This window comes from Eucyclogobius newberryi, unplaced genomic scaffold, assembly GCF_026437365.1.
Source record: "Eucyclogobius newberryi isolate DKJ021-1_F unplaced genomic scaffold, fEucNew1.0.hap1 SCAF_8, whole genome shotgun sequence".
NCBI classification, from domain to species: Eukaryota; Metazoa; Chordata; class Actinopteri; order Gobiiformes; family Gobiidae; genus Eucyclogobius; species Eucyclogobius newberryi.
The window spans coordinates 30,282,982-30,297,940 of record NW_027316500.1 but is presented as its reverse complement, the minus strand read 5'-3'; the positions used below and the strand labels follow the sequence as shown (position 1 = coordinate 30,297,940).

The 14,959-nt window shown below is 41.1% G+C and overlaps 2 protein-coding genes across 2 annotated transcripts in view; both read right to left on the bottom strand.

Moving 5' to 3' along the window:
• The window catches only part of blnk (B cell linker), a 40,410-nt gene extending 38,929 nt beyond the window's left edge, over nucleotides 1-1,481 (bottom strand). The window contains exon 1 of the mRNA XM_072436841.1: nucleotides 1,375-1,481. Within this exon, the coding sequence (XP_072292942.1) occupies nucleotides 1,375-1,443 (69 nt within the window). The 5' untranslated portion in view covers nucleotides 1,444-1,481. The remainder of the gene's footprint in view (nucleotides 1-1,374) is intronic.
• A 2,129-nt stretch (nucleotides 1,482-3,610) lies between these two features.
• On the bottom strand, nucleotides 3,611-9,442 carry LOC140351375 (uncharacterized). The gene is made up of 4 exons (XM_072437190.1): nucleotides 9,413-9,442; nucleotides 5,061-5,344; nucleotides 3,984-4,105; nucleotides 3,611-3,826 (listed from the first exon to the last, which is right to left on the bottom strand). Exons 2-4 carry the CDS (start codon nucleotides 5,340-5,342, stop codon nucleotides 3,616-3,618), a joined length of 615 nt encoding a protein of 204 aa, XP_072293291.1. The 5' UTR covers nucleotides 5,343-5,344; nucleotides 9,413-9,442; the 3' UTR covers nucleotides 3,611-3,615.
• Nucleotides 9,443-14,959: the final 5,517 nt, after the last annotated feature.

Genomic DNA, 14,959 nt, shown 5'->3' with positions numbered 1-14,959 from the left:
CTCTGGAGTTTGTGGAGTTGTTTAGAAGTGACACAGAGGAAGAAGAAGTCAATGGATTTAGTGATTTGGGGTAAAACTGATGCTTTGGTAAACTTGTTAGCATGTTCTTTATGCTATAGTTATCTGAATAACTGTTCATATGTTACGTTAACATACCAGACACTTACCACAGTTCTGTCTGTGCCTCATGTAGCTGAAGGTGTTAGCGTTAGCATACGTCATGTAGCTGAAGGTGTTAGCGTTAGCATACCAGACAAAATAGGAGGGTCAAGATATTTAAAGAACGACACATAGAATATATTTAGTTGGGTATTTGAGTGGCCCGGGACAAGGGAAAAGTCTTTATGAGCTACAGTTAAATATCCCGAGTATGCAGAGGTGACGTAAACCCTTTTTTTCTTCTCTATTATGCATTTTTTGGCTGGTGCGACTTATACTCCAGAGCGATTTATAGTCCGGAAAATACAGTACTCAACATACAAAATGACTGGCAAAACAATGCGCAGCACAAAGTATTCAATGCACTAAATTTGGTGTATGGAGCTCTGTTTTTTCTTTGTTTTTGCTTCAATATTACATGGCTCACTGCGTCGGGGGAGATAAAGGCCAAACTCCTCAATGTCAGGAATGTATAATTCAAGGAAAGAAAGAGGCTCACGTTCATCTCAAAGTCTGAAGAACGTGAGCTTGTCCTGCAGCGTTCACCTCGTAGACTTGCTTTTCTACAATGACTTTCTTTTCTACTGTCAACTAAATATTCAACTGAATTATTGTCCTTTTGTTATTATTGGACATTATTGGACATTACTGGACATCATTGGACATTATTGGACATTATTAGACATTATTGGACGTCATTGGACATTTTTAGACATTATTAGACATTATTAGACATTATTAGACATTATTAGACATTATTGGAAATTTCATGACTCGCTGTTGACACTTTGCACGTTTTTCCCGTCGAAATAATGTCTAATAATGACATCATTGGTCATTATTAGACATTATTGGACATTATTGGACATTATTAGACATTATTGGACATTATTGGGCATTATTAGACATTATTGGGAATTTTTAGACATTATTAGACATTATTGGGAATTTTTAGACATTATTAGACATTATTGGACATTATTAGACATTATTAGACATTATTAGACATTATTGGACATTATTGGAAATTTCATGACTCGCCGTTTACACTTTGCACAATAATGGACTAAAACTGGGCCGTCAGTGGATTTGTGGAGATTTGTCCTTTTCCAGGCTCACGCAAAACAACTCAGAACTCTTCGTTATCGGTCTGATTCGGGGACAAAGACCACATCCCATCCTTTGCTCTTACAAAACACCCTAACTTCTACTTACTTGGTGCATGAAGGCCGCCACGTGTCCCTGATCCCAGCTTTCCACTTCCTCCCGGGTCGGCAAGTTCATCCTGGCGCCGGGACTCGCGATAAATCCACGATCTTTGTCCAAGTCCAATCCAAGTCTCAAGATCGATGTTTCCAAATACTTAAAAAAACGATCAAGACTCTGGTTTGAGCTCCGGGAAGACTTTGAGGCCCAAAATCCACACACAAGTCCTTCGTTTGTGGTGTGAAACGGTGAACTGCCCGTGTCGGTTCTTTTTGCTCACATCTTCTTCACTGCCTCTATTTGAATGTTGAAATGTGCTGTGTGAATTTACATAGAGCTGCAGTGTTGAGACATGAGGGAAGCAACAACTTCCTTAAACAAAGTAGAGACAGACAACGTTAGCAATGTCCATAGCAACAGACCAGAACCAAAATTGGCCGCACGTCGTGATTTACAGTATGTGTGGCTTATTTTAGACCGTCTTCATCTGCGCATGAAAAACTCACTAAAGATGCAAATGTTTCAGAGGAAATGGCTTATACTGACTCACAGTAAGCGGGGCTCTTCAACTCAAGGCCCGGGGGCAAGATCAGGCCCTCCAAACGAGTCGATCTGGCCCTCAACACATCTTTCACATATATTGTGATGCTGGCGGTTTCATTCTGAGTTAGTGCTAGTTCAGGCCTCGATTGGTCTTGGTTTAGTCCTGGTTCAGACCTGGTTTGTGTTTAGTCTCGTCTTGGCCTTTAATTACAGTTTGTTACATTATTAGCTGTGGAACAACGACGTACATTTTCTCATTCTTCTTCCCCGTTTCTTATTGAATGAATTATAACCATTGACTCACACACAAAATAGCTAATAACGTTCTCCTCAAACTCCATCCATCCATCCATCCATTTTCTACCGCTTGTTCCCTTTTGGGGTTGCGGGTGACTGGAGCTTATCCCAGTGACTTCGGGCCTTAGGCGGGGTGCATGTCTCCTCAAACTCGTCATGTCCAAATGTCTTTATTTCCAAGTTTGAATCGATAAAAAGTGTGTCTCGTAGACAACGTTCTTGTTGCGTTTGGAGCATTTTTATTGTGTGATTATTGTGACGAAATAAAGAAGTCGACATATGTCATAAAAACAATAAAACAATGTTATTCTAATTGTTTGATGAATAATTCAACAAAAGTGTTTTATGTGTGAATTATTCGTTGTAAATTCAATGTTCTTGAGAAAATCTGGTATTTTTGTTGCATAACATTAGGTATGTAATTAAAAAAACAATCAAACAATTGGGAGAAGGCATCAAACGCATTAAAACGTTGAAGTCCTCTTTCATTGGTCTCACCAGGATTTCATGGTTTCAGCAAAACTAAAACAAGAATTAAAGATGGTAAATGTAAGCATTGGAAAACAAGTATCGTATAGACTTTTTTAGGCTTTATTAGACATGAGAGGACAGTTTGAAGCACATGTTACCAGCGCTTTAACCAGCACATACTGTAGAGACACAAGTTTGGTTTAAGTCCAAAACCACCGATATCAGTCCGGGAACTTTAATCCAGTCAAAAGACCCAGTAATGGCAAGTTAATGATTTTTAAAAGCTCTAGAAAAGTTTAGAAGAAACTTATCTTTTAATATAAGCGCCGCAAATTCATTTTGGGTTGATGCCGTTTCGGAGCATTTCAAAGCGTGAAATATTGATGAAATAAAAAGGAGAGATATCAACACAAAGTCGGATAACGAGACGCTTTGTTCACCATCGATTTCAATATTTACAGAAGGCGCTGGTCGGTTTGTATCAGAATCAGACCTGCAGCCTCGTTCTGGCTCGTCCCCATGAGAGCAGCACGTTTCCCTGTGTCTAAGCGCATGGATCTATCATAATATAGTTCCCTCAGTGTACGGGACAAAATGAAGACGGAGAAAGAGAGTTCGATCTCAAAAGAGACGGAAATCTACGGAGACGAGAGATGCGATTACATTTAAGTAATCGTCTTTCCAGTTTGAGACCTTTTTAGCTGTCATTTATGCTGAAATGATCTGTAAACTTTCCCTACGTGTTGTTTCCTTCGCGTCTCACCTGTTCGGAACCTGTCCAAACGAAAAACATTCTTATTTGGAAAGTTCTGCCACTATTTTTTTATCAAGAGGTTAAATGATCAACGTACGCTGTATTCAAATAGTTAAAAAGTGATCAAACGCAAATCAATAAACCTGCACATTTCTTCAAACGTAAGACATGTATTTGATAACGGTTCAGAACATCGGTCTCCTCTGTCTCTGTCCGTCAAACGTCTTCCTGTACTTGAGTCCTTGGCCACGCCCCTGCATGCTCCGGATTGGCTGCTCCTGAGCCTCGCTGCTGCTGATTGGTTCCTTCCGTCGCAGGGCGAAGGCTTCCTCAAACCGAGCCTTCCCTTTGAATCTGTATACGATGTTGGACCAGGTCAAAACCGTCCCACTTGACCTGCGAAAGAACAAAAACGTTATATTACATAATGGTGACGAAGGTCAGGCTATAGCACCAATGGTCAGTCGCATCTTTTTCTGCTTTGTGCATGACTGAGGAGGGAACGCACGCGCTCCAATCGGTTTCAAACATAATTCAATCACAGCGGTCTCACATGTAGTTCTGCAGGTAGCTGAAGACCTGTCGATACTTCAGAGGATAGTCCCACACCTCGAGGTCCGTCACCTGACCGTCCAGCCCTGAGATGTCCAGCACAGGCTCCCCAGACCACGCCATCTGTACAAAGTATAATCCGTATAATCTGTTTTAGAATCCTGCTCATTGACAATAAATTCCATTCAGATTCCAGTAAACATTATGCATACATATAAACATATACAGTGAGGAAAGTAAGTATTCACTTATGGAGGGGTCTGAACTTTTCCTTCTAGGTGCATTTCCAGTGAGAGCGTTTTTTGTTTTTTTTATGTGTATTTTATTGCTGCAAATAAGTATTTAAACACCTGCCAATCAGCAAGAATTCTGGCTCTCAAACACTGTTAGTCTGCCTTTAAAAAGTCCACCTCTTCTCCACTTATTCATCTAAATGATTGGCACCTGTTTGAGCTCGTTAGCTGCATAAAGACCCCAAGACCCCCCAACCAGTCAGACTCCAGCTACTGCCATAAGACCCCAGAGACTGAACTGTAGACCTCCACAAGGCTGGAAAGTGCGACGGGGCAATTGGCAAGCTGCTTGGTGAAAAAATATGAACTCTTAGATCAATTATAGAGCTGTGACCAGAGTTTCAAAGGTTACTATGGTAATACACAATACCGTAATAATATTTATATATATATATATATATATATATATACATACAATATGATTTCCGGATTATTGTAATTTTTAGATTCTGTCTTTCACCTACGATGAATCCTAAGGAGGAAAACTTGCAACACTACAGGTTGTTCAGAGCATGTTTTTCACTGCTTGAGGCCGACACATGCTTATCGTACGGCGTTGTACTATGGTCATCTGTCAACATAAAAGATGAATAAAGCTCAGTCAAACGCATTTACTCGCTTGTTCATTTGACATTTTAATCATTATGTGATTGTGTTCAGCAACACAAGGGGATTGTCAGCAAACAATATAGATCATTCAATAATTCATGATATGTCTCTTTAAAGTCTGTTTCTATGGCCAGACTCGAGTGCGTTCGGTCACAGATACTGGACTTTGGACTTACCCGAGATGGCTGTATCTTCCGGATTCTCATGGCTCCTCCCTCAAAGATTTGGAGTACACTGTTGACCGAGTCTAGGACCAGACAAACACTGGTCCAGGGCGGGGTCTGGGCCGTGGGGATCCAGGGGGAAAGCGTGACTTGGGAGTGGCTGTTCGAACTGAAAGAATGGAACAGATCCTGCGATGATCCTGCGATGTTCGGCGAGAGCCTCAGAAGAGAGCTGGGAGCTTTGAAGAGATTTATGGAGCGGGAGTCTGACATGAAGCGCAGGCACACCGACATACCTGCAGGGGGAGCACAACCAGCATGTCACGCAAGGGGATTTCATGAGCAAAATCTTGCTTTCATTTCTCAGCTGCATAACCTGCAAAAAGTAATGGCAGTGAGTCCAAATCCACCGGGTTGTAACCCTAATGAAGCCATGATTAACCAGGACTTAATAAACCAAGTCAATCTAAACCAAGTCAAACCAAACCAAGTCAATCTAAACCAAGTCAATTTAAACCAAGTCAATTTAAACCAAGTCAATCTAAACCAAGTCAATCTAAACCAAGTCAATTTAAACCATGTCAATCTAAACCAAGTCAATCTAAACCATGTTGATCTAAACCAAGTCGATCTAAACCAAGTCAATCTAAACCAAGTCAATCTAAACCAAGTCAATCTAAACCAAGTCAATCTAAACCAAGTCAATCTAAACCATGTCAATCTAAACCAAGTCAATTTAAACCAAGTCGATCTAAACCAAGTCAATCTAAACCAAGTCAAACCAAACCAAGTCAATCTAAACCAAGTCAATCTAAACCAAGTCAATCTAAACCAAGTCGATCTAAACCAAGTCGATCTAAACCAAAACCATGTCAATCTAAACCAAGTCGATCTAAACCAAGTCGACCTAAACCATGTCAAACTAAACCATGTCGATCTAAACCAAGTCATTCTAAACCAAGTCAATCTAAACCATGTCAATCTAAACCAAGTCAATCTAAACCAAGTCAATCTAAACCATGTCAATCTAAACCAAGTCGATCTAAACCATGTCAATCTAAACCAAGTCGATCTAAACCAAGTCGACCTAAACCATGTCAAACTAAACCATGTCGATCTAAACCAAGTCAATCTAAACCATGTCAATCTAAACCAAGTCAATCTAAACCATGTCAATCTAAACCAAGTCAATCTAAACCATGTCAATCTAAACCAAGTCAATCTAAACCAAGTCAATCTAAACCAAGTCAATCTAAACCAAGTCGATCTAAACCATGTCAATCTAAACCATGTCAATCTAAACCAAGTCAATCTAAACCAAGTCAATCTAAACCATGTCAATCTAAACCAAGTCAATCTAAACCAAGTAAATCTAAACCATGTCAATCTAAACCATGTCAATCTAAACCAAGTCGATCTAAACCAAGTCGACCTAAACCATGTCAATCTAAACCATGTCAATCTAAACCAAGTCAATCTAAACCAAGTCAATTTAAACCATGTCGAACTAAACCAAGGGAGGAAGCAGGAGAACACACGGCCTGTGAAAGACTTCCATTATTCACTCAGCCATTTATATCAAATGAGAACAAACTGAAATCAGCAATTATCAGTTGGATAATGGAGTTATGCATAATTTTATTGCATTAAATGAAGTTGTGTGGTCGTGATTGTGAGTTTCCTTTTTCGTAGGTAACAAACAAAACATACAAACCAAAGCTTAATATAACAGAGAAATAACCATAAATAATGGTTTGATTTTAGCCACAGTTTGAAATTTAAAGCTACATTGTGAGATTTAAATACACCTTATTTAGAGGAGTATTCTTCTGTGTACTATGTATTCTATTAATACTTGTGGCATGTGGCAAAGCTGGTACTGGTACTGGTACTGGTACTGGTAGTGGGAGACAGATGAAGGTGAAGCTGGTGACACAGGTATTCAGCTTATGAATACTGCAACATAACTACAACTAGAAGCTCAGTAAAGACCACCTAGAGCAACCTTTAACCTTTAACCTTTACCTCAAAGAGCCATTTGGATCGATTTTCCACAGTAAAGGAAACGCCGGGAGCCTCAAACCCTTTTGACATTTTAACTTAAATAACACTACATATATCAATGTTTCTGTATAAACTACACTGCTGCATTTATTACAATTTGATTCATTTGATAATTAAATCAATGAACCACTGCAGAGAAAACCAAATGACACGTCTGATTCCAATAAAATATATATTGAACTCCAAAAAAGTCCTTTGTGTATTTCTGAAACCAGTGAGACCAAACTCACTGGTCAGAACTGGGCAGGACCGGTCAGAACTAGTAAAAACTGGTCAGGACCGGTCAGAACTAGTAAAAACTGGTCAGGACCGGTCAGAACTAGTAAAAACTGGTCAGGACCGGTCAGAACTAGTCAAAACTGGTCAGGACCGGTCAGAACTAGTAAAAACTGGTCAGAACCGGTCAGAACTAGTCAAAACTGGTCAGGACCCGTCAGAACTAGTCAAAACTGGTCAGAACCCGTCAGAACTAGTAAAACACGGTCAGAACTAGTCAAAACTGGTCAGAACCCGTCAGAACTAGTAAAACACGGTCAGAACTAGTCAAAACTGGTCAGAACCCGTCAGAACTAGTAAAAACTGGTTAGAACTGGTAAAAACTGGTCAGAACCGGTCAGAACTAGTAAAACACGGTCAGAACTAGTAAAAACTGGTAAGAACCCGTCAGAACTAGTAAAAACTGGTCAGAACCCGTCAGAACTAGTAAAAACTGGTAAGAACCCGTCAGAACTAGTAAAAACTGGTCAGAACCCGTCAGAACTTGTCAGGATGAGAATATGTTATTTCCATTTATCACAGAAAAACTGGAATATGTTGTTGACAGATTTACATTTTAGTCTGTAACACAAATAAACCTTTTTTAATTTTTATGGCGAGTACAAAAAGTACTTTTGCATTGTACGTGTTCATGGAAGTGGATCCGTGACATTCATGTAGAAACAAGCGTGTGCTTTACTGTTCAAACACAGCACACTTTATCATTCAAATGGTGATGCAACCTCTCTTTTAGTCTCAGCTGCCCATGTGAGTGCACGACTGTCACTTTGAAATACGTTTACTTTTATATACATAGTAAGATATTACTCATACCCCCAGGATATATTTGAATCATTATTGGTAAATGTTATTGATTGTACATCATTAAAAATATCACTTTCTTTTCACATTCTTTCTCTAGTTTTCCTTGGCTTGTGGTTTCCTTAAACTAAAGAAAACACAATAAAAGATAAAGACAATTAGTTTTTGAACAGAATGAGAATCAGAAGAGGTGAATTTGTCCTTGTGGAGGGAGGTTCTGGTTCCAACTGCGTCACATTTGAATCTGTTGTTAAACCCTTTGCCCTAAACCTACTTGATGTTAAACTAATTAACTTGGCACGACAGCGCCCCCTAGAGTGACATCACATTTTTATGGGAAGTAAAATATTTAGTTTTTCGAAATGTTATGAAATTTGGCTTGAAATTTTATTTTGGCATCTGATCAAAAAAGTCACATAGATCCAGGTGGTATTTGTTACGGCGTAGCCATAGCGATGACAGAAACCTCCCATGTTATTCCAAATGGGAATGTTTACACATGTTTACACTTTATACTTTTACAAACTTCTCCAAGGGCGTGAGCCCCATTAACCTAACATTTTGTGAACCTTCATTTGTCCCACAATGGGACAGCACAGTGTCGCAACACACATTAGGAACAGAAGTGGAATGATAAAAACAGATAACTTACTTAAAAATGATTTAAATCTGGTATTGTAGAGAAAGATTCAGTTGTCGTCATCTGGACCTTTTTCTACAATGGAACACTCCTGGACCAATGAGGGATTAGACCGAATATAATCATACTCACACTATTTACAGTAAGTAGCTGATATGGACAGAAAATATTGGAACATAGAAAAGAAAAGGAGAAAAACTTTATTTTTGCAAATATTAACTGAGGGGATTTAAATATATACCATTTTTGTATTTACTTTTATTGTTACATAGTAATTCACTTGAATATAGTATTTAAATGTTTTACTCTTATGGATTTGCAGTGTCTACATTGCCTGTACTTTTACTTAAGTAACAATATTGAGTACTTCTTAAACCACTGGTGTACATTCAGTTATTGAAGTATTATTTCCTCCCCACAGGAAGACTCCAAACCTGTCCCTCTGCCTCCAGAACTGAAGGTCTAAATCAGAACTAAACCAGAGACAAACTAGGCTAAAATACAGTTTAGACAACGTGAAAACGGAAAAGAAAAGAATGGAACACAATAGTGAGACTTTAATTAAAAAAAACTTAAGTCTTACCAGTGGTGACAGGGTGTTTGGTAGGTGTCGTTTGAGGCGCAGTATCTGTCGTTTGAGGCGCAGTATCTGTCGTTTGAGGCGCAGTATCTGTCGTTTGAGGCGCAGTATCTGTCGTTTGAGGCGCAGTATCTGTCGTTTGAGGCGCAGTATCTGTCGTAGTTTTTGCTGTTTCCATAGTGGTGGTAAAAGGTTTGTGGGTCGGTGGTTTTCCCTCGCAGAGCAACAACAGACTGACGACGATGGAGATGCAGAGCAGCTTCATCCTCGCACTTCTACTGGAGCGATTACTAATGTCAAGACTTTTTCTACAAGCTTCACCACTGCAGATCCAGCTCTGTACTCTGTACTCTGTACTCTGTAATGTGTAGTGTGTAATCTGTAGTCTTTAGTCTGTAGTGTGTAGTGTGTACTCTGTAGTCTTTAGTCTGTAGTGTGTAGTGTGTAGTCAGTTAATATGCTTTGTTATCTAATGATCATGTGACCAACAATTAAATAATAAATATTAACCCCAGCCAGGTGTCTGACAAGGCAAGTTTATTTGTAGAGCACATTTCATACACGGGGTAATTCAAAGTGCTTCACAACAGGAAAACAATGCATTCAAATCACAAAGACATGACAGAAATCACAAAACAGTTTAATAAATAAAAGAGACGAGAACAAATAAAATCCTTTCAGTAAAACACAACTAAATAAAACTGTTTTAGCTTAGATTTGTACATTGTTAGAGAAGAACCTGTCTCACATCCTCAGGGAGAATGTTCCAGATTTTAGCTGCATAAAACTGAAACATAGATTCTCCATGTTTAGTCCTGACTCTGGCACCAGCAGGAGGCCGGTCCATGTTTAGTCCTGACTCTGGCACCAGCAGGAGGCCGGTCCATGTTTAGTCCTGACTCTGGCACCAGCAGGAGGCCGCTCCATGTTTAGTCCTGACTCTGGCACCAGCAGGAGGCCGCTCCATGTTTAGTCCTGACTCTGGCACCAGCAGGAGGCCGCTCCATGTTTAGTCCTGACTCTGGGCACCAGCAGGAGGCCGCTCCATGTTTAGTCCTGACTCTGGCAAAAGCAGGAGGCCGGTCCATGTTTAGTCCTGACTCTGGCACCAGCAGGAGGCCGGTCCATGTTTAGTCCTGACTCTGGCACCAGCAGGAGGCCGGTCCATGTTTAGTCCTGACTCTGGCACCAGCAGGAGGCCGGTCCATGTTTAGTCCTGACTCTGGCACCAGCAGGAGGCCGGTCCATGTTTAGTCCTGACTCTGGCACCAGCAGGAGGCCGGTCCATGTTAAGTCCTGACTCTGGCACCAGCAAGAGGCCGGTCCATGTTTAGTCCTGACTCTGGCACCAGCAGGAGGCCGGTCCATGTTAAGTCCTGACTCTGGGCACCAGCAGGAGGCCGGTCCATGTTTAGTCCTGACTCTGGCACCAGCAGGAGGCCGGTCCATGTTTAGTCCTGACTCTGGCACCAGCAGGAGGCCGCTCCATGTTTAGTCCTGACTCTGGGCACCAGCAGGAGGCCGGTCCATGTTTAGTCCTGACTCTGGCACCAGCAGGAGGCCGGTCCATGTTTAGTCCTGACTCTGGCACCAGCAGGAGGCCGGTCCATGTTTAGTCCTGACTCTGGCACCAGCAGGAGGCCGGTCCATGTTTAGTCCTGACTCTAGCACCAGCAGGAGGCCGGTCCATGTTAAGTCCTGACTCTGGGCACCAGCAGGAGGCCGGTCCATGTTTAGTCCTGACTCTGGCACCAGCAGGAGGCCGGTCCATGTTTAGTCCTGACTCTAGCACCAGCAGGAGGCCGGTCCATGTTTAGTCCTGACTCTGGCACCAGCAGGAGGCTGGTCCATGTTTAGTCCTGACTCTGGCACCAGCAGGAGGCCGGTCCATGTTTAGTCCTGACTCTGGGCACCAGCAGGAGGCCGGTCCATGTTAAGTCCTGACTCTGGCACCAGCAGGAGGCCGGTCCATGTTTAGTCCTGACTCTGGGCACCAGCAGGAGGCCGGTCCATGTTTAGTCCTGACTCTAGCACCAGCAGGAGGCCGGTCCATGTTTAGTCCTGACTCTGGCACCAGCAGGAGGCCGGTCCATGTTTAGTCCTGACTCTGGCACCAGCAGGAGGCTGGTCCATGTTTAGTCCTGACTCTGGCACCAGCAGGAGGCCGGTCCATGTTTAGTCCTGACTCTGGGCACCAGCAGGAGGCCGGTCCATGTTTAGTCCTGACTCTGGCACCAGCAGGAGGCCGGTCCATGTTTAGTCCTGACTCTGGGCACCAGCAGGAGGCCGGTCCCTGAGAACAGGACTAATGTGATGGTACTTCCTGGTTCTAGTTGAGACACACACACGCACACACACACACACACACACACACACACACACACACACACACACACACACACACACACACACACACACACACACACACACACACACACACACACACACACACACACAGTCTGATCACGTAATTACCCATTGTTCAGAATCATTTATGCAATTTATTGGAGATTTGAGAGTTTTTTTGTTAATACAATCTAGATTCTCCAGTTCCAGTTCCAGGAGGATCATCTGAGGGGCGGGGCTTTGCTGAGGATCGCCATGACGACAGCTGACAAACACCCTCGTCTCCAACACCGTGAGTGCTGCTCTCGCCCTGGTGATGCTCAGAAAGGCCTTTTCACTTTTACAACTGGTTTCGTAGAACTCATTATATTAAACAAATATTTGTATTCTAACAGGAGCTAAGCAGGGATTAGCCTGGTTAGTATTTGGATGGTATACCAGGTGCCACAGGGGGGCGCTAGTGCACACTGCCACGCCCTCCATGACAGCCACATTCCCCCAGTGTCTGCTGGTGTGAGAGTGAATGTGGGACAAATGGAATGAGCCCATGGCTTAAATGTGGCGTGTTTACAGCATGTGTATCATGTATGTTCATGAACACGCTCTGTCCACACCAAATAAACACATTATAATGACTCATAATCCTCCCATTTACAACACTGTGTTTATCTGTGTAGAAATATCAACTTTGATGCTCTATAATCCTTTTCTGATGTCCTCAAAGGACCAGCAGATGGCAGCACAGTACCAAGAGTCGCTCTATATTCTTCTACAAACTCCTAAATAGAAACTATTCCAGGCTGAAGTAACAGCTTTAAAAGTAAATGTATGAATACAGTAGTCACACTTTGACATCCACTTGAGTTTGTGACTGCAGTTTATCTAAAGGTGCCGGTGTGGACTTTAATATGGTCATAAAACCTAAACAGAGCAAGCATAAAGTTGTAAGTGCATTGTGTAATGTGTAGGTAACACATAAACATGTACATTTAAATACCCAACAGTTAAATCAAATATAGCAAATAAAACAAATAGTGTGAAGAGTTCAGGAGTTAAAGATCAGCACCACAACCTCCTGTGTTAATGTTACGTTTATCACTCAAGAATAGCTTATAAGACATATCTGTGAGTGGGTTCACCTCACCACAGATCTGATGTGTAACTTGGCCTGGGGGTCATCACCTGCTGGTCTCCGTAGAGATAAATAAGATTAATGCCATACTGTGGAACATTCCAGCCCGTGATCATTGGTGTGAAATTTGTATATATGTGTGTATATATATATATATATATATATATATATATATATATATATATATATATATATATATATATATATATATATATATATATATATATATATATATATAAATAAAGGATATTAAGGATACAAGTGTGCAGTCAGATGTTACAGACAAAATATAGAAACTAAATCTTCTTGGGTCCAGATTAAAACATGCCGAGGGCCACATCTTGCCCCTGGGGCCACAAATGTCCAGGTCTGGCCTAAGGTCAATTTTTTTTTTTTTTTTTTACATAAAAAAAATAAACTATTACTTGGCATGTTTGGCGGGCTGGATTATATAGACAAGGCCCGCGGGCCGTAGTTGGCCCAGGTCTGCCATGGAGGAAACCAGGTGGAGGACGCTCCACCACAAAGTGCATCTTTACTTTGTTACAAATGACTTGTTATAGGCAAACGGGACTACTTTAAAATCCAATTTAATCATCATACTCGTAATCATGTTTTTACTCCTCTTCCAGTGTGATGAGCGTCACGCTAGCTTGTAAACAAGTCCAGTCCAGTGTTTTTATTGTAAACAAGTCCAGTCCAGTGTTTTTATTGTAAACAAGTCCAGTCCAGTGTTTTTATTGTAAACAAGTCCAGTCCAGTGTTTTTATTGTAAACAAGTCCAGTCCAGTGTTTTTATTGTAAACAAGTCCAGTCCAGTGTTTTTATTGTAAACAAGTCCAGTCCTGTGTTTTTATTGTAAACAAGTCCAGTCCAGTGTTTTTATTGTAAACAAGTCCAGTCCAGTGTTTTTATTGTAAACAAGTCCAGTCCAGTGTTTTTATTGTAAACAAGTCCAGTCCAGTGTTTTTATTGTAAACAAGTCCAGTCCAGTGTTTTTATTGTAAACAAGTCCAGTCCAGTGTTTTTATTGTAAACAAGTCCAGTCCAGTGTTTTTATTGTAAACAAGTCCAGTCCAGTGTTTTTATTGTAAACAAGTCCAGTCCAGTGTTTTACTCCTCTTCCAGTGCGATGAGGGCCACGCTATATCAGGGATTCAGTCGAATTAATGTGGCGTACATTGTTTAGGCACAGATTATTTATGAACAGCCTTCACTCTTAAATTGAACTATAGTTGGAATCTTTTTGAACTCTTTTGACTGGACAGCAACAGCCACAACAAGTGAATTTCTCCACAGACAAATCGATATGATTCACAGGCTAAAAACAGTTGCTCTTGTGGAAGATGTTTCTCTGCGTTTAGTGAAGAAATACTCAGAAGCATGTGAAGGTCGGACTCAGAGGAGCACAGTAAGACGAGAGGAACACGAGAGAAAGGGATTTGAAGTCAAATTGAAATCAGATTCAGAATAAATGCCAGAGGAGGAACAATTTAGGCTTTTATTCGACAGAGCGCTTGAGTAAAATGGTTTTCTGAAGAATCCGCGTTTAAAAGGGGTTTTAAGGGGCTCAAAAGCACTGACTTGTGCCCTCTTGTGGCTGTATGTCACTATGTCACATATAACGTGCAGGTGGTTTATTTCATGCTAAAGAGTCCAATTCATTAAAATGTTATGAAACTGCCAAACAAATTTACAAGGATCAGATTGGAGCTTGGAGTGTTCAGACTTTTGAGGAATAGATTGGAATCATTCTTGTGGTAAATGGCACTTATTTAAACGCTGTCGTGTTTAATTTTGTGAAATGATTGAAACACAATAATCTGCTTTACTGAGAACGAATGAAATAGAAGTGAAAAGTGAATGAAGCTTTTCTTTGCTTTACTCAGTTAATATCTCTGTAATTGCTATATTTGTCCACATGAAACATAACTGACGTGTCTCCTATAACTGACGTGTCTCTATAACTGACGTGTCTCTATAACTGACGTGTCTTCTATAACTGACGTGTCTTCTATAACTGACGTGTCTCCTATAACTGACGTGTCTCCTATAACTGACGTGTCTCTATA